The sequence below is a fragment of the Aotus nancymaae genome, unplaced genomic scaffold (assembly GCF_030222135.1).
Source record: "Aotus nancymaae isolate 86718 unplaced genomic scaffold, 86718_ANA_hifiasm-v0.15.2.pri h1tg000006l, whole genome shotgun sequence".
Classification (NCBI taxonomy): Eukaryota; Metazoa; Chordata; class Mammalia; order Primates; family Aotidae; genus Aotus; species Aotus nancymaae.
The window spans coordinates 64790273-64812501 of NW_026988417.1; the positions used below are offsets into that span (position 1 = coordinate 64790273).

General features: G+C 37.2%; 1 protein-coding gene and 1 pseudogene across 8 annotated transcripts in view; one reads left to right on the forward strand and one right to left on the reverse strand.

Annotated features, from left to right (window-relative positions):
• Positions 1-22229, forward strand: part of SLC4A4 (solute carrier family 4 member 4) — a 495962-nt gene that overhangs the window by 332482 nt on the left and 141251 nt on the right. For all 8 annotated transcript variants that reach the window (XM_012464424.2, XM_064367811.1, XM_012464425.2 and 5 more), the window contains one exon: positions 19496-19653. In XM_012464424.2, coding sequence (XP_012319847.1) covers positions 19496-19653 — 158 coding nt within the window. The remainder of the gene's footprint in view (positions 1-19495; positions 19654-22229) is intronic.
• Positions 15562-16697, reverse strand: LOC105725397 (L-lactate dehydrogenase A-like 6A; annotated as a pseudogene).

Here is a 22229-nt window from a genome sequence, read left to right on the forward strand (position 1 = left end):
TTCTTAAACTTTTCTCATGTGAAGGATCCACTTGAGCTTATGATGAAACTGTGGATGCTTTAACCAGAAAAATACACAATAAATATGGAGGACAAAAGGTGGCATCTAATTTTCAGGTGCCCACGCACTTCCCGGATCCCCATCAGCCAACCTTAAGAACCATTGCTCTGTGCTTCTATAAGAGCCCTGGGTTTTCTTTTTCGTTCTGAGGGAAGGGAACTTCAGGTGAGGTTGAGAACAGTGAAGTAGAGGGCCTAAGGCCTGAAGCACCAGCCTGAGCTTTAAATGTGCCAAGAGCAGAGCGTTGTTGGGTTCATAAACTACACTGGGGTGGAGCAAGGGTGGGAGAAGCAATGGAAAGTGTTTTTTTCAGTTTCTGCACAAGATAGGTGTTCTGCATAAGCGTTTGTCAATCCATTAACTTTTATTTATTTATTATTTTCAAACTATTAACTTATAACACTTAGTTGCCTACATTACCTCTGATTATTCTACCCTTTACCATGCATGCCTTGAACTTTTTAAGAGAGAAGTCGATGTTTTCTTATTAGTTACCCCAACTGGGGTATGTGCAGAAGACAATGGACATGAAACGATTCCCTTTAAACTGTATTTTTATTTTTCTTGAAGACACTAGCCCCACAATGTTTTTTTTTTTAATTTGTTTATTTATTTTGACTTCATATGGTTGTTCCTTCTATAACCTTTCTTTCCTAATGGCAGCTGGAGTTTGTGGGGCAGGAAGAATAAAAGAAACCCTACGTTTAGGATCTTTCTTTTGGGGGTAGAAGAGTATTAACAGATAATGTTAATAAGAAGACTATTAACAGATAATGCTTTTTAGATAACAATAGGTAGGGCAAAAGTTAGAAATAAAGCATTTCATTTTAAAACAAAGTGTTCCTGCTGAAAATAGTCATTCAAGGATGAGGGTGTCATTCTGAGGGAATACAGATAATTAAAATGGGTACAGTTATCCTGAGGAATTATATTTGTTTTACACTGTAGTTGCACTGAACCACCCACGCTCACCTCAGCCTTCAGTTCATTTTGCAGCTTTAGCATGGGAGGCTCTCTCTGCAACCTTCCCAAGCTAAAATGCATGCATCTGTACACTTGGTAGAATGAACTTTCTTAGAAAGGTACTTTATGGATAATATGTTTTTAAGTCTATGATACAAACTGATAAAAGAAATTTCTTCTTAAAGTTCAAATGATTGCATGTCTGAATTAAATGTGGTGGCAATCTAGGTGTATTTTACTTTATTCCCTTGGGAGAGAAAAATTTCATTTTTGCCAATCACCTCTTCCCCTCTTTCTAGGATTATATTAGAACTCTAATGTGATTATAATTATTGGTACTATTTATTCACTATTTCAGGTACTGTGCTAGGAGCGTTTACCTATATCATGTTGTATATTATCCTCAACCTTGCCTTACAGATGAGTACGCTAAATGTAGAAGATAACTTTGTGGTCTTCTCGGCAACTGTGGCATAGGTTAAACTTAAAAAAATTTAGGGCACAGATATTTTAATGCATAGCTGAATTTTCAGTGATATACCTGTGAATCACCAGTATTGGTGAAATATTTGCTTTTAATGCTGGAGAGCACTAAGCATTTGAAGAAATCAAGTTTTGTGTTGTATGTCATGCTGGATTCTTCCTACTTTGTCACCCACTTTATCCGGGCATTCAACAAGTCCCAAATATTTTGTCTTTTAATTTTTCTCAAATTTGTGTTCAACATTCAGTCCCACCAGTGCTTTCTTGATTCAGGGCTCCGTAATGTTCCTCCATTTAACATATTTATTGAGGGACCTACTACCTGCTCAGCATTGGGCATAAATACTTTCAAACATCACCTCATTTACTCTTAATGCCATAAAGTAATCATTTATTATTCTCATTATACAGATGAGGAAACTCACTTTAAAGAAATGAAGTCATTTGTCCAACGTTCGTCTGCTAATAAATGGAAGAACTGAGATTTGCTTCCAGCTCTGTCTAATTCCAAAGCTCATTCTTTTTTTCTCTACTTGAATTTAGAACACTGGATAACAATTAGCAAGCTTAGCATGGTGAAGCTTGGACTCTGGAGACAGCCAGTCTTTGGTTTGAATCTTTGTTCTGCCTTTTCTAGTTTTGTGATGTTAGTTTTACATAGCAGTTTCCTATTATTTGAGTGAGGCATGTTCTAAAACCCCCAGTGGATGTCTAAAACTGGACAATACCAAACCTTACATATACTGTGATTTTTCTTATTGATGCATACCTATGATAAAGTTTAATTTACAAATCAGGAACAGTATCAGAGTGACAACAATCATTACTAATAATACAATTACAACAACATTCTGTAATAAAAGTTATGTGAATGTGCACTCACTCTTGCTCTCTCAAAAAACATCTTATTATACCGTATGTATTTACCTATTTTCAGACCCTGGTTGACCATAGTAACTGAAACTGCAGAAGTGAAACCTTAGATAAGGGGGAGTTTCTAAATGTTACTTTCTTCTTGGGCATATGGAGACCACAGTAATAACTTACTTATAGAAATGTGTTGAGAATTTAATAAGATGATGCATACAAAGTTTTTGGTCCAGTGCCTGGCCAGAGATGATTGATTTAAAACATTTGGGATCATTATTATTTTACTACTAGTAATTTTAGAATTATTATTGAAGTTCTTTCTGCATCTTGGTAATAATGGTGCCTTTAGAATTAAGTCTTAACAATATGATTTCCAAAATCTTAAATTTGGAAGGAATTCACTGTACAGCTATTCTCCCAAAGAAAGACTCTTTCAAAATCTTACTGAGAAATCCTGGACAAGGGTAGGATTTTCAGCCACTTCAGCAGGGAATTTTTTTAAACAATGACTGGTAGGGACCTATGGTCATAGTTTTGGAACGTGTAAAGGCCCTTTGCTTCTTTCCAGAGACCTTTCAGAAGTTGACAACCACCAGATGGAGCACCGTTTTTTTTTTTTTTTTTTTTGAGACCAAGTCTCTCTGTCACCCAGTCTGGAGTGTAGGGGCACAATCTCGGCTCATTGCAACCTCTACCTCCAGGGTTCAAGTGATTCTCCTGCTTCAGCCTCCCGAGTAGCTGGGATTATAGGTGCACACCACCATACCCATCTAATTTTTTATATCTGTAGATGAGATGGGGTTTCACCATGTTGGCCAGACTGGTCGCAATCTTGTGAGCTGCCCACCTCGTCCTCCCGAAGTGTGGGGATTACAGGTGTAAGCCACTGTGTCCAGCCAAGATGGAGCACCTTTAGTGGAGGTATCAGTGTCCCTGCTTGTTTCTGTGCATGATATAAAGATGCCAAAACACAGGTGTGAGCACATGGATTTCATGTGTTTAACAAACATTTATGGAACGCTTACTGTAAGGCCATTGCTTTGTAAGGCAATGAGGAAACAAAGTTGAATAATACATGGTTTCTTTTCATAGGGTACTTTAGACCTATCTTTAAAGTATTTGTCTAGTAAGAGTCACAGCCAAGTCAATCAATGAATGCCTGGTGATAAGCACAATTTCAGAGGTAAGGCTAGGGAAAGTTAGGGAAGGTGGGGGTAGTCAGGGAAGTTAGCCTTTTTGAAGACCTGGCTAAAGATCAGAGGCATAGGTGGAATTTGGCACCTAAAAGGGCCAGGTAGGAAGGGAGGGGGATGCAGGTAGAGGGACTTTCCATCTCAGATAGATGAATGAGTATTTCAAGTCTACTTCCTTCAGGCATGGAACAAGTGACAGTGGAGTTCATGACATAGCAATGAAAGAGGAAAAGAACTTATTATAAAAGAAAAATTGCATAACTTAGCTAGCATCTAGAATCTGCAGTTCTTGTTTTTCTTTAAATCCTTTTTAAAGTACTGTTGTCTTTATTTGGTCTTTTCCTTTCCCTGTCTCTGTCTCATTTTATTTTATGCAGTTAAATATCATTAAATACTTTTAAATGGACTCATTAAAAATTTTCAAGGTTATCTTTACAGAGACTAAACATTAACACTGTTTTTCTGTATAAAAGGCTCAGATATTTCAGGACAATAGCTTCTAAATTTTAGGTAGTAAAATCTGTTCCTCAGACATGTAAGAGATTCACAGTATAGTGAACATTCAAGTCATGCCCTGGCCATTTTAGCTGTATGAGTTTGGTGAAGACCCTTAAGCTTTCTGAGACTTAATTTCCCTCATTTGTAAATTGGTGTTGTAATACATTTCTTACAAGCTTGCTGTAAGAATTCCAGTAACATAGTACATATGAAAGTGTTTTAAAAACTGTAAGTAGCTATATGCATACTGACCATTTTTAAAAGACATAATGTGAGATATAAAGAAAATGTGACTTGGAAATTTTACCAAGTTGATTTTTAAACTAGAGCAGTACTTGAAATTTCATCCTGTTTAGGAAATTAGAACTAATGGATTGTACTTAATGTTATATTTAGTTTAATAGCCATTTGTAAATATGTTGCTTTGCAGAATCATTTGCATTAATGGTGGTGAGATGTCTATATTTGGAAGGAAAAATTAGAAAATCAAATATTTACGCTCAGGATTATTTTCATCTTGAAGTAGTGTTTTTAAGAAATGGAATAAACACAAGTAGAAGAGAATTCAAAAAGTAAAATAATGTAGCCAGAGCCTTTTGGCATCTTGTCTTATTTAATGATTTTTATCTGCACTCTTTCATATTTTATACACACTGGAAATCTCAGACTGCATCATAAACATTAAGTTCCAAAAACATCAAAAGTGATTGTCTAAATTTTGGATTCTATGGACTATCAAGCAATGGTTCTTTTTAGGCCTTTTAGATATTAGGCCAATGGTATGTAAATTTGGCCCTTGGAAATATTCTTCTAAATTATACCTTTAAGAGCCTGATGGGCAATCAGCATTTCCATTAACAACAAAACAAAAATATGTTCTAATAATTATTCCAGTGGTTTTCTTTTATCACACCATAATTATCCTATTCCATAAATTAGCCTAATGAACACGTAAATAATATCCTTATTTAACAGAAAAAATTTTAAGATAATTTTTCTTGTGTAGACTTAGAATAAAAGGCAATGCCTGATTAAGTTCAGAGAACACTGATTCTTACCCTTTTTCTTCTTCTGCTATTCCTAGTTGGGCAACCATGCAAAGAAGCAAAATTTAGAAATGGAATGTTGAGGTGTGTTTAAGATGGTATTTGTCCAGGCTATTCGGGAACACCCAAGCCCTGTCCTCAGCCCAGCAGTCTCTCCAGAAGATCATCAGGGAAATGTGTACACAGAGATACGAAGGCCAAGGAGCCCTTTATTGTTGGCTGAGGCTTTGTCTTCAAATCCAGAAGCATAGCACTGATGAACTATGCAGAGCCTTCTGCTTCATCTTCCTAGCTGTGAAGAGCCTCACAGCAAAGCAGACTGGTTATACTAGGCCTGCTCTTTGTACTTGGAACCCAGATCTGAATCATGGGTCTTCCTTCTCTTCTGCGACGAAAAGCTAGAATATAGCTTTCAGTGAGAAAAACTGCTGTCTCCTGTAAACCAAAAAGTATCAAAGACAAGTCTTACTCAATTTAGAAGTTTATTTTGCCAAGATTGAGGATATGCCCATGACAGCCTGAGGAGTCCTGATGACATGTGCCCAAGGTGGTTGGCTACAGCTTGGTTTTATACATTTTAGGGAGACATAAGACATCAATCAATAAATGTAAGAGGTACATTGGTTCAGTCCAGAAAGGTGGGACAACTCAAAGTGGGGATGGGGGAGTGGGGTGGGGAGACAGGCTTTCAAGTCCTAGATGGATTCCAAGATTTTCGGATTGACAGTTGGTTGAAAGAGTTTATCTAAAGACCTAGAATCCATAGAAGGGAATATCTGGATTAAAATAAAGGGTTGTGGAGACCAAGTTTCTTCTTACGCAGATAAAGCCTCCAGGTAGCAGGCTTCCGAGAAAATAGATTATAAATGTTTCTTATTGGACTTAAAAAGGTGCCAGAGGATCAGGGAAAAGACCTGGAAAGGGAAAGGGATTCTCTATGGAATGTTGATTTTCCCCACAAGAGACAGCTTTGTAGGACCATTTCAAAGAAATATATTTTAGGGTAAAATACTTCAATTTCTTTCAGGGTGTGCTTTGTACCACGTGATGCTATACTATAGTAAGCCTGCAATTTTTTTATTGCTAGAATAAAACTTTTTTATTGCTACAGAAAGTCTTAAGATCTCTGTTTCAATGTTAATTCTGGTCACTTGTATCTTAATTCCAAGAGGAGGAGGGTGTAAAGAGGATGTCTTACCCCATGCTTCCCATCATGGCCTGAACTAGTTTTTCAGGTTAACTTTGGAATGCTCTTGGCTGAGAGGGAGGGGTCCATTTAGATGGCTGTGGGACTTAGAATTTTTAGCTTACTCTTGATACTTGAAGCCAAACTGGTGTAGGATAGTTGTCTTAGAATTTGAGAAGTTCAGATAAGCCCTCTATTTCCCCATGTATAGAATAAGAGGGCTTTTTTAAAGGTGTGGGAAGGGTGAAGATAGGAACAGGCTTTGATTAACCAAAGAAGCCAGTTGTAGGCAATGTACTGGTCTCTAGCCAGCATGCTTTCAGATTCCCAGAGTTTGAGACTGTGTGCTCCACATAGGTACATATAGTTCTTGGTAGAGGAAACCTATTTCAGAACCGCCCCAGTGATAAATTTTCACATGGATGTTTTTAATGCTCTATTTCTTCATCCCAGCCCTTGTTAAAGTCTAATTTTAACCTAAGAAAAATATAATTGCTAAGGTTATATTTTATTTATCTAGAGTAGTGGAATATTAGGATTTGATTACCATTGAAGGTTAAAGGCAGGAATATATCTCCTTGGACATAGCTTGGGTATGGTGTGCACATTCATATAACTTCTAATCTTTATAAAAATCTTTAATATATAAGTTATGGCTGTGAAATATGGTTTTAGTTTTTCACTGTCTTTTATTTCATTTAAGGATTTTCTGCTAAGGGAATGCTACATATATGCCATATTTGCAGTGAAATAACAGTTTATTAAGAAATTTATTGTAGTATGTTTTATTAAAGTAAAACACACATATGGGTGTGCATAGATGTACAAATCGTGTCTACTTGATGATTTTTCACAATGTGAATACACCTATATAATTGTCACTCAAATTATGAAACAACATGAGCAGTGTTATATATTTGTTTTTAAATTCATTAATTTCTATAATTTTTATTATTTTTTTCCTTCTGCTTTCTTTTTTTTTTTTTTTGAGACGGAGTTTCGCTCTTGTTACCCAGGCTGGAGTGCAATGGCGCGATCTCGGCTCACCGCAACCTCCGTCTCCTGGGTTCAGGCAAATCTCCTGCCTCAGCCTCCCGAGTAGCTGGGACTACAGGCATGCACCACCATGCCCAGCTAATTTTTTGTATTTTTAGTAGAGACGGGGTTTCACCATGTTGACCAGGATGGTCTCGATCTCTTGACCTCGTGATCCACCCGCCTCGGCCTCCCAAAGTGCTGGGATTACAGGCGTGAGCCACCGCGCCCGGCCCCTTCTGCTTTCTTTGAATTTAATTTGCTGTTTTCTTATTTTTTGAGATAATATATTTAGATCATTAGACTTTAGCTTTTCTTTTTGTAACATTAACAGTTAAGGGCATGAATTTTACTGAATGCACATTTTCAGCTGCATTCCTCAAGTTTTGATATGTCATGTGTTCATATTATGAATAATACTGACTGTAACAAGTCAATGATACACGTTTGAATCTCTAGGACAACTATTTTGTTTTATAAATAGATTCCATTGAAATTCCCATCTTGAAATCAGTATTTAAAAAATAGGAAGTTATTTCAAAGCCTGTGTCTTATAACCACAGTATATAACTATCCTTTCTTATTTCTAATTTCTGCTTTTCCCCACCTATTCCAGTCAATTGATCTTGTCTTCTGTTATGTCTAATGACTTCTGATTAAATGTCAGATATAGAATATCCATAGTAGAGATAATTTTTATACTCTAGATGATATTATCTTCTTTCAGAGATGATATCTTTTGTTTTTAGCTGGCATTTGGGTTAGGGGCAGGTCACCTTAATGTCAGCCTGGAATTAAACTGATTGGAAGCTGAATTTCAGTCTTAATATAGTTCACCAAGTACATAGGCTCACAACCATCCACACAGAATCTAAATCTTGGGATTCACAGTCTCAGAGACACCTGCCATGATAGAGAAATATAGTTGGGCCTATGAGGCAGACTCCGAGTCAGTTTATATAACCAGCCACATAGATGATGTCAAGTCTTTTTTTTTTTTCTATTTAGTTGTCTTACTGTAAGAGAAAGAAGTCAACTTGCCTCCTGTCTTCAAGGCACTCTAATCTTCCCATTAGAAAGAAAGTCCCATTGAACTCTAATTCATCAGATTGGCCACTTTCCCTGAGGTACAGAGAAGAGGAATAAATAGGCAGTGGCAGAAACCTGGTAAGGTGAGAGAACACTTTTCCCCTACCTTAACAGTTAATATTGTTGTTTGCATATGGTAAATGAATAAATTCATACTCAGAGAGCGTAAGTGACCTACTAAGATGCTGTTAGACCTGGGCTCTCCCTTACACTTTTGAGTTTCTTGAATCTTAAGGTTCTACAGTATGTAATTATTTTTTAACACCGTTATTTGGCCTAAAAGCCAATCTCAGTGAGATTAACATGTAGGGTGACCATAATAATTTTTCTTTTAGACCAAGACATTTTTGAGAATGAAAGGAGGTACTGTTAGTCATTATGCCAGCACAGTGGGGTAAACTGGGACTGTTACGGACCAACCAGTAGATATGGTGATCTTACTTTACTACTGATAGAGATATCTTTTGCAATGGAAGGACATGGAATTGGGTGACCTAAAATGATTTTGAGCTTACCATGTGAGTTTGTTTGAGAAAGAATAAGAGCTGAAAATACCCAAAGACGATGGAAGAGTGAGGGGCAGGGAAAAATTAGCAGAAAGAAGAGAAAATAAGCTAAGAGGAAGAAATGAAAAGAGGATAGAACAGGAAGAATGCCAGAAAGAAGATCTTTGCCCAGGAAAGCAGATGAATGTTAGCATGTGGATATAAGGTAGGGTGAATAGAAAACAGGTACAGATTTGAAGATTAAAATCATTCTCATGGAGGGGAAAAGATAATGTATAGAATGGGGCAGTGGGTGTAAGCTTTGTAAAAAGAATGAGAAAATACTCTCAAGTTTAGATGATGTTAAAATATCATTTATAGCAAGGACATTGAAGAGCCTACAGGATAACATTCTAGTAAGTCAGATTTAAAGGACAAATCGTGAGTATTCCTGGTTATAAATAACACTTTATTATTGGTGCTCTTATTTTAACACATGCAGAAAAATGGCAGAGAAAAAAGGAAGTAGAGTGTAAATGTCCACCTAGTGACTGAGTAATGCTATAATATCCTGGACCTACAGGTGATGCTGCAGGACTGAGAGTGATGATGAGGAAGCTAGAAGTACATAATATTTTTAAAATTATTTATTTATTTATTTTTCTTTATCATTCAACTTGAAGTATATAATATTAATCATATGATTATCCCACCCATATAGAAAACCTAAATTATGCTAACTGCTTTCATAGAAGGCAGAAGAATCTAAGACTTGAGTGAAGTGTGAAAGACCAACCTTTAAAAATAGCCATATATGATGCATATTACTTGTGTATGAGTAACTTTTCCATCATCACATACAACTGTCATCCCAAGTTAAGTGACCTCTTATGCTAATACTGTGATAACTGAGTTGTTGTTAGAAAACCACTCAGAAAGTAGGAAAGGTTAAAAAAATTGTAAGATAAAACATTTATAGCAGAAGGTAAAATGTATACTTCTGAATAACTATAGCATGACTTTACTCTGGAAGAAAGTATACAGGCTAGTATAAAAGGAACCTAGAATGTAACATCTGGATTCACAGAGCTGGTGTTAATAGCCTGGTAAAGACAAAAAGGTCACAAAATCAGTGAACTAGTCAAAGTATTTTTTAATAATTATAGTTCCACAAGGCAGCTATTTGAAATTCACTCCTCTGAAGCCTAGGTTGGCTAAAGAAATTTTTGTTTTTTACTCTATGTTCTTGTAGTTGGCCCTGCATAAAATTCAGGCTGGTTATTTTAAGAAGCAACTTACGATCTATAAGAAAAGAATGTTCAACTTTATCTTTGGAATTCAATCTGGATGCATTTATTGAGTGATTTCAACCTGATATGAAAGCCATATAGTCTATTTGTGTTTTATCTTTTATTATTTTTTATGTTTCCTGGTGTTGTTTACCTTTTGGTTAATCTTTCCTTTTTTTTCTAGTATTTTATTACAGTTTACAGTTTATTGTATAAGCCTAGAATTGGTTTTCATACTTTAGCCATTACTTTTTCCTTTATCAGATGTTATTGGGTTACTTGGAAAAGATAACATATGTGAATCAGTGTTTGATGAGCCAAAATTATGGGAGAGTTTTAAACTTGACTTAGGGAAGAACCTTCTTTGAACTCTGTTACTAGGTGTGATTGGTGTGTTTTGTGACCTCCTATTGCACAGTGTACTTTTCATATGATATTTATGTTTCTTTTTTTAATTGCAGCATTACAGGGTGTCTGTTCTCTAAGTGTCTTCTTACTACCAGACTTTGAACATTGTAGGCACCCATATAGTCTGAAGACAATTAAGTACAGTTGAGAGTAGGATTAGATGGAAGATGAGAAATTTCTGTCCAAAGCAGAATTTGCTAAGCTGATTCCATATCATAAGGTGCCTTATCTATTTGCCAGTGGAAGATAAAGCATTCCTAGGTATACTAAAGTTTCCAAAAAAATCTGTAGTATAGAAAGTTGTTTAATTTTATTTAACCTGCTGTTCCTCACATTTATCTGACAAACACGCTTTTGTATCTGGGCTCTACAGTAGACAGAAATGTACCTCAAATTAATTGAAGCCCAAAAGGGGATTTAGTGGCTTATATAACTGGGAAGAATTCTTGGTGCATTCATAGGACAGACAAGCTGCAGGATGTCACTGACTGAGACTGGGGACTCAAGAGCCTTTCTCTTCATCCATTTTCCTCTTTTGATTCTGATGGTTTCATTTTGGGTGCTGACCTCACTCTTTCCTGGTGTGGACAGTCCTGTGCCCTTTCAACATGATAGGGAACAACTTCAGCTGAAAGGGAACGTGTTGATTTCTACACTTCTAAATATTGATTTTTCCCAAAGGTTTGGTTCCCTGTAATTGACTCCATCCTCTAGACCAATGACTCTTGTCAGGAGAGGAGTTTACTAAGATTGGCTATATCTAGGTCTTTTGTCCACGTATGTGGCCTCGTTGGGATGTGTAGAACCTACTTCTTTAAGAGAAGATATAGGAAGGATTTTTGGAAACAGCAGAAATAATAACCAACACTCATCATTCAACAAATATTCATGAACCTTTCTCCTCAGCTCCTCAGGCACTCTTCAAGCACTAGTGATATAACACTGAACGAAACGAATGAGTATTTCTGCCTTCAGGGAGCTTACATTGCAATGTAATAAAAAGAAAACATTCCAACAAAAATGAATACAGATGATAAGGAAAACAGTATGTTTGATTGCAGTAAGTACAAGGTAGACAAAACAAAGCAGAAGAGTAAGAAATATCTGTGGGGAGAAGGGAGTTAAAATTTTAGTGTGTCCAGGGAAAGCCTCTCTGATTAGAAGGTAAGTTAATTAAATATTGGAAGAAAGTGAAGGAGGGAGCCCTGCATACATCCCATTCAGAGGACACAGCAGGTGTGAAGGACCTGGGGTAAGTGTGCTTGGTGTATCTGAAGGAGGACATAGAGGGTATAGAGTGTGGGCTTGGAGAAGACCATGGAGGACATGGAGGGTAGAGTGTGAGCAGAAGGTTTCAGATTTAACCTTTCAAATCCTTACTTTTGAGGGCATTTTATAGTCTTCTGGTCTGATTTTCAGTGCTACAGAACCCATTCCTTCATAATATTTATTACAGCTGAATTATGTGCAAAGCATCTGTTCAGTAGGAAAGTAGTATGAAGCAAGGTCAGGGAGCTGATGGGCAACAAGTTAATGCTGGGGTTTGTGGCTGTCATGAAGACTTTAGCTTCATTCTTACTGGAATGGAAACCCATAGAGGGTTTTGGGCACAGGAGTTGCATGATCGAATTCCTAATTTGCCTGCTCTGCCAGCTTTGGTGAATAGACTTGGGGCAAGGGCAGCAACAAATAATCCAGCCAAGAGGCCAAGGCCATCATCCAGGAGAGAGATAAGTATAACATGGAGAAGAGTGTTTCACTACTTTTACCAATGAAAGTGGTGAAAAACAGTCAGATTCTGGATATATTTTTGAATGTAAATCCAACAGGATTTGCTGATGGAATGGATATGGGAGTCTGAGAGAAAGAGAAGAGGTTAATATGATAGCAAGGTTTGTGGCTTGAGCAGTGCGAGAATGGATTTGCCATTAATCAGACAGGGAAGACACAGGAAGAGCTGGTTGAGGGTGGGGTGGGCTAGCGAAAGGGCTCAGTTTGGACATGTGAAGTTTGAAATGCATATTAGAAATCCAAGTGGAGATGTTATAGGTCTAGGAATTCAGGAAAGAGGTCCTGGCTGAAGATATAAATGTGTGACATCAGCATATAGATGGTATCTAAGGCATAAGACTTGATGAGATCACCCAGGTAAAGTGTGTTAGGTAGAAAAGAGCCAACCAAAGACTGAGTTCTAGGGGTATTTCAGGGACCACACATTTTTTTAGAATTGCTATTGATTTCTCTTAGCTATTGCCTTAAAATGTATATTCCTCAATTTTTAGTATAGGTATAGTGATTGGAGAACTGGTAAAATGATTTATGGAAGAATATAATCAACTGTGGGATAATCTGCATGTGTTGTGAGTTAGGTGGTTGCTGTGACAAATCCAGTCAGTAGCTTCCAGATTGAACCTTAAAATCCTCTCTTTTTTGGGCATTTTATGGTCTTCTGGTCTGATTTTTAGTGTTACGGAGTCCATTCCTTTATAATATTTATTACAGCTGAATTATGTGCAAAGCAATTATGTGGTACAGTGGAGAATAAACTGCTCTTACCCTTGTGAAACTTGGGGAAAAGACACTTTGGCAAAAATGTGATTCAGAAATGAGCACTTAGGAAGTTACCAAGGAATTGGACTGAGGTGGTAGAAAGTCTTGTGCTGATCTCTAAAGGCTGTTTAGAAAAGGCAGATGTGAGGAAAAGGCAATTTTTGATAAGAAGTGTAGGAGTGTAAGTATATAAAACAGAAGAGGATTATGGTCAGATCACCTGCCTAACCGGAGCAAGGAGTCTGCTGGAGAAAATGGGAAGTAAAATCAGATTATTAGAGAGCTTTGTATTCTGTGTTAATAACGAGAACTCTCTCTGGAGAGAGTTTGAGGAAGATTATTCTAGAAATGTTATTTTGTATGGATTTGGGCCACTTGGCCATATTCCACACTCTGCTCTGTGTTATAGGGGACAATTTATAGTTGCAACTTCCTTAGGTAATAATAACAATTTTGGCAACTTGATTTTTTTTTAGACCCTTCCCATGTCTATTCTTTTCATATCTGTAAGATGTAAAAAGAAATTTTTTAAATATTAGCATTTCTTGAAGGATTAATGGGAGAAACTTTGGAAAATTCCCTACTGCTTAGAAGTGGTTTTGTTTGTAGCATGTAAGATATATATACCTTGTCTTTGCTCTTTTTTTTTCTTTTTCTTGGTTTGCACTAAATTCTTAACCCTAAGTTCTTTGCTTTTTTGCCTCACAGCTTTCTTATATGAAGTACCAAATTAAAAAAAAATTCATAAAATCCTACAGAGAGTGATGGAATTTAGGGATTAGTTCTCATGCCACTTATTTTCCCTGATTAAGAACTCTGAAATGGAAGTTGAAAATGTTGGTATAACCTTTTTATTAATGGGGAAATGAGGTCATGCCTGCCACCTCCATCTTCACAACAATCCATTAAAGAAAATATTAAGTTCTCTGGTTCTTTTGATTTGAGAGGAGGGACATTTATATTGGATAAGTATGTATCAGAAGTCTGTGTCTTTTGAATGGTCTTCCAAAATTCTTATCTCAATTTTTCCACAATTATTGAAAAATTTTCCTTAAGCTGTACTGCAGAGTAACACCTATAAGCTTTCAAAGTGGCTATGTTAAGCAGCTTTCATTCTCCAAGAAAACCACTTTGTGCCTTCTTTTCTCAAAACCCCACACAAATTCTTCCTCCTCAGCATTAGCGCACTAGTGTTTCACTGAAAAAATAAATCCTAAGAAGCCTGCATTGTCATCCCATCAAATCTCCTAATCTCCCAATGGGTACTCCCATTAGTACCCATCTAGTCTGCTTTCCCTGGTTAGGACTGATAAACTCTCCGTGTTCCTATCTAAAGCTAACTTTTCTACCTGTGATGTGAATATTGTCTCTTTTCAATAATTTAAAGATGCTTAAACTGCTTCTGCATTTATCCCCCATCTCTCTTGCAGCATTAATCTGTCTCTACTAGACCATTTTCACTTACATTCCAAAAGTGCTGTAACATCTCCCATTAAAAAAAGAAATCTGTAAATTTAAGTTCCTTGTAGATTCTGGATATTAGCCCTTTGTCAGATGGATAGATTGCAAAAATTTTCTCCCATTGTGTTGGTTGCCTGTTCACGCTGATGATAGTTTCTTTTGCTGTGCAGAAGCTGTTTAGTTTCATTAGATCTCATAAGTCAGTTTTGGCTTTTGTTGTTATTGCTTTTGGTGTTTTAGTCATGAAGTCTTTAGCTGGGAGCCAGGAGGAACTTCTCTAAGACTCAGGAATTATACTTTTAGGTATACATATTAAATAAGCTCAAATATTGAGATCATAAGGAAAAAATTATGTGTATTGCAACACTGCAGAAATATTTATAACTGCCTAATAGTAGGATGTATAAATTGTGATATATTTATACAATGAAGTAGTATGCAGCCCTTCAAATGAATGTAGTAGAGCTACTTTTATCAATGTGGATTTCTCTCAAAAGCGTGATGTTGAGTTAAAAAACACAAGGTAAAGAATGATACATTGAGTATGATACTATTTATAAAAAGCTTAAATGCCTGAGAAACAATACTATATCACTTGTATGCCCATACACATGTATAATAAATTTTACATGAGAAGAATAAACACTGGTTTCAGAATCCTCGGGGAAAAGTGAAGGAAGTGGAGTTGGGATGTACTCCACTGCAGTTGTGGGATTTTTCTTTAAAAACAAAGATGGAAACAAACATGACATAAGGGTAAAATCTGATAAAGTTGAGTCGTTGATAAACAGGAATTTGTTATTACATACTCTATTTTGCAACTACTTTTGAAATTTTTCTCAGGGAAAAGTATAAAACTAAAATAATACAACAATTTAAAAAATAAAATGATTGTTACCAAAAAACAGTAACAAAAAATCCTCAGACTGATAGCTTTAAACAACTTTAAAGCTTGAGCTCCTTCTAAATTTCCCAGAGTCTTTCAGCACTCTTTTTCAACTGGGTCTCCTCTTCAGGGGACAGCTTTATCTTCATAAGATCTGTAATGCCATGCTGTCCCAGGATGCAAGGAATGCTGAGGAATACTTCATTGATTCCATAAAAGCCCTTAATTATGGTGGAAAGTGGATGCACTCTCTTATGATTCTTCAAAATACTTTGCGTCAAATCAGCTACAGACAGGCCAATGGCCCAATTAGTGTAACCTTTCATTTTAACTGTCTCATAACCACAGGTAATCACTTCTTTGTGGACTTTTCTCCACTGTTCAGGATCTTTATGAGTTCCTCTATCTGAGTTCAGATCCTCAAGAGGGGCGCCAGCATTATTCACTCCACTCCACACAGGAGCACTTGAGTCCCCATGCTCTTCAAGGATCCACCTATGACAGCTTTCAGAGTGGATATCAAGCCTTTGCCCAATGAAGAAACGGAAACAGGCAATGTCCGGATTACAGCCACTTCCAATAACATGGTTTTTGGGAAATGCACTCAATTTCCAGGATACTTAAATTAAAATAGCCACTGGATTAGAAACTACTATCAGTTTGTGGTGGGGATTGTATTGGGTAGTACTGTAAATCATTAATTTAAAAATGGACACATTTCACTGAACTGTATCAAGGTGTGTTTCTCCTTTTGCCAGACGTTCACCTGCTGTAATAATGACTAAGCTGGACTTTGCAGTGACACTGTAATCTTTGTTGGAAACAATGTTTGGCATTTTTATGAAAGGGCTGACATGTTGAAGATCCATTGTCTCACCCTTCAATTTGCCTTCATCAACATCCACAAAGGCGAATTCATCACCCAAACCTTTTAATAAGATGCTGAGAGCACAGGCCATGCCAACTGATCCAGTTCCTATAATGGAGCTCTTATTGGTATGAGCTCCCAAAGTGAAATTCTTGGCAAGTTCAAGCTTGACAGTCACCATCTTGGAAATGGGAGTGAAGGACCAGCCACCCCCGAGTAGGATGCATGTGGCCTGGTGGGGACATGGAGCCAGCCTCCCGTGAAGGAAATGAGCTTTGCAGCACCTTTTCTCTCGCTGCTGGGCAGGACTCCCACAGCCCAGCTCATGGTTGGTAGCTCATGGAAGAGACAGATGGAGGAAAGCAGTGCCAGAAATCTCCTTGAGGTGCAGAAGAATCCTTGATGGTCTGAAGGCCCCTTGCCCTGTGCTACTGCAGCTGCGCAAGGCCACTCCCATCTCATCCAGGGCTCACACAGACCTGGCCCCTTAATATACTCTTTTTGGTTTTACAAATATGTGGTAGTTTTTATATCATTAAGACAGTTCTGAAAAAATGGACTGTAATCACGAAGGCTAAAAGTAATTTTAGCTTTGCTTTTCAAAGTGCCATATTTTGTTGCTTAGAGAAGTGCTGTACCTTTGCAATTATTTTTGTCATGGTGCTCAACATGCTGGAACTAAATATGATAGATGCAAAGAGAAAGAGATGAGAGTTTAATCTCCATTCCACACTTGGACTTTGTGAACTTCTTTTAAAAAGTTATTACAATGTGATAATAAGACTTGTCCTAACTACAAGGTTGCTGTGAGAAAGTCATGGTGAAAAGTCTTGGGAACTTTTAGAGTATTGTATAGCAAAGACCTGGAACCAACCCAAATGCCCATCAATGATAGACATATATACATCATGGAATACTATGCAGCCATAAAAAACAATGAGTTCATGTCCTTTATAGGGACATGAATGAATCTGGAAACCATCATTCTCAGCAAACTGACACAAGAACAGAAAATCAAACACCGCATGTTCTTACTCACAGGCGGGTGTTGAACAATGAGAATACATGGACACAAAGAGGGGAGCATCGCACACTAGGGTCTGTTGTGGGAGGTGGCTAGGGGAGGGACAGCGGGGGGTGGGAGGTTGGGGAGGGATAACATGGGGAGAAATGCCACATGTAGGTGACAGGGAGATGGAGGCAGCAAACCACCTTGCCATGTAAGTACCTGTGCAACAACCCTGCATGATCTGCACACGTACCTCAGAACCTAAAGTACAATTAAAAAAAAGTATTGTAAGTATTTGACAAACTATGCCATTGAGTCAGTGGCAAAATCAAGTCTGATTTTTCCTTCTTCATGAAAATGATGCATTAAAAATTAATCATAGAAGTCCTCAATTATCTGCTTTTTTTGAAGAAAAGGTAGTCATAGATAAATGAAATAAATTGTTAACTACTAATGTTTAGATAATCTCAAGTCCTTCTACTCAAACTTTAATAACATTTATTCAAAATCAAATATCGGCCTCTTTCCCCTATCGTCATCTCCTTTGTAATTAAAAAGTGGGGACAGCTAGGGGTGGGAAGGGTGGGGAGGGATAACACGGGGAGAAATGCTGGATACAGTATACACTTAAAGTAAAATAAAAAAAAAAAGTGAGGACTATGAAAACAAAAAGGCTTAACCCATGAATTAAAATGATACTTCTCTAATATACTGAAATTTTGCCTTACGACTGGTTTAACTACATTTTTTTAAGTTGGTAGGTCTTAATATGTGTTTATTTATTTATATTATCCAAATAAGAAATTTGATGGAATCTTTTCACTTCTCAACCAGTTCCTTAATATTTGCTATCAAGATGCATTGTTTGTTAATACAATAGTTCTATTAAAAAAAAAAGAAAGAAATCTATTTTATTCCCTCCTCCCCTAGCTTTCCCATTTCTCAGCTTTTTTTTGGTAGCAACATTTCTCAAAATAATTATCTTTACTCCCTGGTGTCCACTGTAACAGCTCTTGTCAAGATCCCTAGCACCTCCATCTTGCCAAATTCATTGGTCCCTTCTTAGCTGCCATCTTACCTGAACTTTCAGCAGCCTGTGATTCAACTGATTGACTCTCCTTATTGAGCTGTTTTTTCACCCGGCTGCTGGTGAAGTCCTGATTTTCCTCTTCGTTTTCTGTGTTCTCTGCCTATCTCTTCTCCTATTCCTATAAAAGTTAGAGTGGTCCAGGACTTACCTCTTACCCCTCTGCTCTGTCTACACTCACACCCAGGATTGTGCCATCCTGTCTTATGGTACCAAATACTGTTTACGTGGTTATGTCTCCCAAATTTATGTCTTCCTGCTCTGCTCCATCTTTCTACTTGGGCTTTTGATAGGTAATTCTGCCTGCAACTTCCAAAACTCCTTATTGTGGCCTATTATGCCCTTCAATCTGGTTCACCCCTTACCTGTGCAACTTCTTTGGCTACTGTTTTCTCTCCTTCGCTCCTTTAGTTTCTACCACACTTGGCTTCTTACTTTTCCTGTAACTGCCAAACAGCTTCTTGTCACAGAGTCTTTGCATTTACCATTCTTTTGGCCTAGAATATTCTTTGCTCTGATTTTTGCATAGCTTGTATCTTTACTCCAGTGTCAAATGTATTTCTTCAGAGGCCTTCCCTGATCACCCTCTCTGAAATAGTATCTTTTTTTTTTTTAACCTATTTTAACTTAGTGCTTATCAGCACTTTATATTTTATTTTTCCCCTGTGGGAATATGAGTAAGAGGGACAAGTAATTAGTCTATCCATCCCTGTATCCCTAAGGCTTATAGTATTACCTGGCTAATAGTAGATTTTCAACAAGTTTTTGTTGAGTGAATGAATATATAAATGAATGGAGTTGTATGATACATTGTTTTATATGTAAACCATGTGATTATCCCACAATATTTTTGAATCCAAGTAAATGTTTACTATAATAGAATGTTTAAACATAATATAGATAGTGGCCAGCTAGAACATGTTGTATGTAGATTTGTAAAAAGGAATTTCCTGTGAGTGATACATGGGATGTCTCTTTTTGTCCCCCTCTCTGGAACTAAATTGTGTTTTCTTGGTTCTTTTCATGCAGCTGAAGAATAAGTTCATGAAAAAATTGCCACGTGATGCAGAAGCTTCCAATGTGCTTGTTGGGGAGGTTGACTTTTTGGATACTCCTTTCATTGCCTTTGTTAGGCTACAGCAGGCTGTCATGCTGGGTGCCCTGACTGAAGTTCCTGTGCCCACAAGGTAAGCTGTTCTCCCACCTGCTGGGGTCTACAATGTGCTAATAGAGTTATCTCCTCCCTCTCAGGCTAGAGAACCAATAGAATGTGGAAATGTTTAGTGCAGACACGTTGGAGAGGTTTAACTTGAAATAATGACTGTTTGACTTTGATACTATCAAATTTTTTGGCACTTATATAGTAATAACAATAACAATTATAATGGTTTATTGGTCAATGCAATAGGTTCTTCTTATGGATTATTCTACTTAATCCTTACAATAATATTTTAAGGGACAAACTATAGTTACCTAGTTTTTACAGATGAAAAACGGTCTAAGAATTTAAGTAAGTTGTCCAAGGTCATATAGTTAGCAAATGGTTCAGAGATCATAGTTGCTTTCATTTACTCTGTGTTTTATCAGAAAATTGGTAGTAGGTTTATGCACACATATTATATATGTTGAAATCATCAAGCTGTATACTTAAATTTGCATACTTCGCTGTTATATGTAATGTTGAAAATTTTTGTTTTAAAATGAAGTATATTAATGTTATTATAATCACATACTTATTTCACTGCATAGTACCTGAGAAGTCATCTTCATCTGCCTCTGAAACTGAGCTCCATAAAGTTGGGAAGCTTGACTTGGGAGTGCAACTAGTTGACTGAAGTTCATTTTTCACTTAAATTTGTGCTGCAGAAGAGTTTAAAGAAAACTTGTAGTTTTTAGGTTGACAGAAAATTATCATATGAATAGAACTGTTTTGTGAGGTGGGGGGGGGGGTTGTTTCTGTGGGTTCCAGGGCAAGGACAGGTGAATTTCCTTTAGGTTTCCTCATGTGAACAGGAAGGACCCTGAATCCTCCTCAGTGATAGATGTATCCTCCTCATCAGCTCAGATGGTCTGAGCATGATTAACCAACAGTGTAAAGAGGCTCAAGATTTCTTTAGAGCCAGTTAGGAGGAAAATTAAAAGAAAATTTCCTCTAAGTCTCTCAATTCACACATTGAAGGACATTCTTCCTCATCATACAGGTATTTTTTTAACCCATTTTGATATTTCTTAGACACTTAAAATAGGAATGATACATAGGGCTGTTATTGGACAAATAGCAGTGGAAAGGATATGACCATAGCTTATACAGTTAATAGGATTATGATGATTTGTGCTTTCTGTAACATAGCATTTTGCTTGAAAACATTCCAGCTGAGCCTTGTGGTTCTATCTGTACAGTCACCTGGCGAACAGCTGACTCAGATAATGGCTGAAGTCCAGCTCTGTGCCCCTATGGCTTTATTTATGTCTCTCTGGCCTAACTTTACTGGGGCTTGAAAGAAAAAAACATGCTGAGAAGTGTTAAAGAAAATTGCTCTTGGCTTTTTGTTTTTATTACCATTTTTCTTTAGAAGGTATAAATAAAAAATACTTTAAAAGGCTTTTTATTTAACAATCATATGCATGCATTGAATAGCAAATCATGACCATTTTTGTGTCCTGCTTATCTTTTGCTCCTATATGGCTCACTGACTTTTTTCTTTCATTCTGGAAGGTAGGGCTAGTGTAAAGGTAAAATACAGCATCACTTAAATTAGCAAAAGGAGCCCAGCAATTCAAAACAATGTAAATCAATAATATTACAGACTATTTCAGGGCAATAATCTGAACAATATATCCTTGCATGTTATCATTTTTCCTGGAAATAGTTTCAACCATTTGCTGTCTTCTGAACCAGTACAAGCTATAATCACTGAGTAGGGAGTGTCATTAGGTTTTTTTTGTGTAGGTAATGTAGGGCCATTTATAATGGCTGCATCCGGTGAAATTCAATAAAAGAAATCCCACAAGGAATATGGTAGGCATTGTGAGGGACAGCATCTGCATTTCACGATGTCCTTTAATGTGCATGCTACTCTGTTGTACTGAAAGAAAACCTGAAAAATCTGTGTTTGCACACATCTTTTTATGGTCACTTTTCCTTTTAAAGGTGGAGGAAGGTTATGCTTCTGCTGTTGTGATTATTACTATTTCTAATAAACAGTATTACTACCATCTGCCTTTTAGGAAGTATGGCTCTAGCAGCTCCCCTTTCTTGTGTAGAGTTCACAAATTTCACTAATTACTCTGTTACTTGCTTGATCTGTTTTAGCCCTCCACTTGCAGCTGATGACTATCAACTGGGCAGATGTCTATCTATGTAGGGGCCCCTCTTAACATTCATGTGAAAGCAAACAAACCGTGTTCTTTGATCTTTGGTGACGTGATAGGATATGTTTATGACTTTCCTACTATCTTGCAGGCACTTTGCTTGCTGTCGTCTTATGTCTCTCCACAGAGGCCACCACTTTATATATATATATATATGAGTAAGATGGAGTCTTGTTCTGTCACCTAGGCTGGAGTGCAGTGGCATGATCTTGGCTCACTGCAACCTCCGCCTCCTGGGTTCAAGCAATTCTCCTGCCTCAACCTCCTGAGCAGCTGGGATTACAGGTGCACACCACCACACCCAGCTAATTTTTGTATTTTTGTGGGGATGGAGTTTCACCAGGCTGGTCTCAAACTCCTGACCTTAAGTAATCCACCTGTCTTAGCCTCC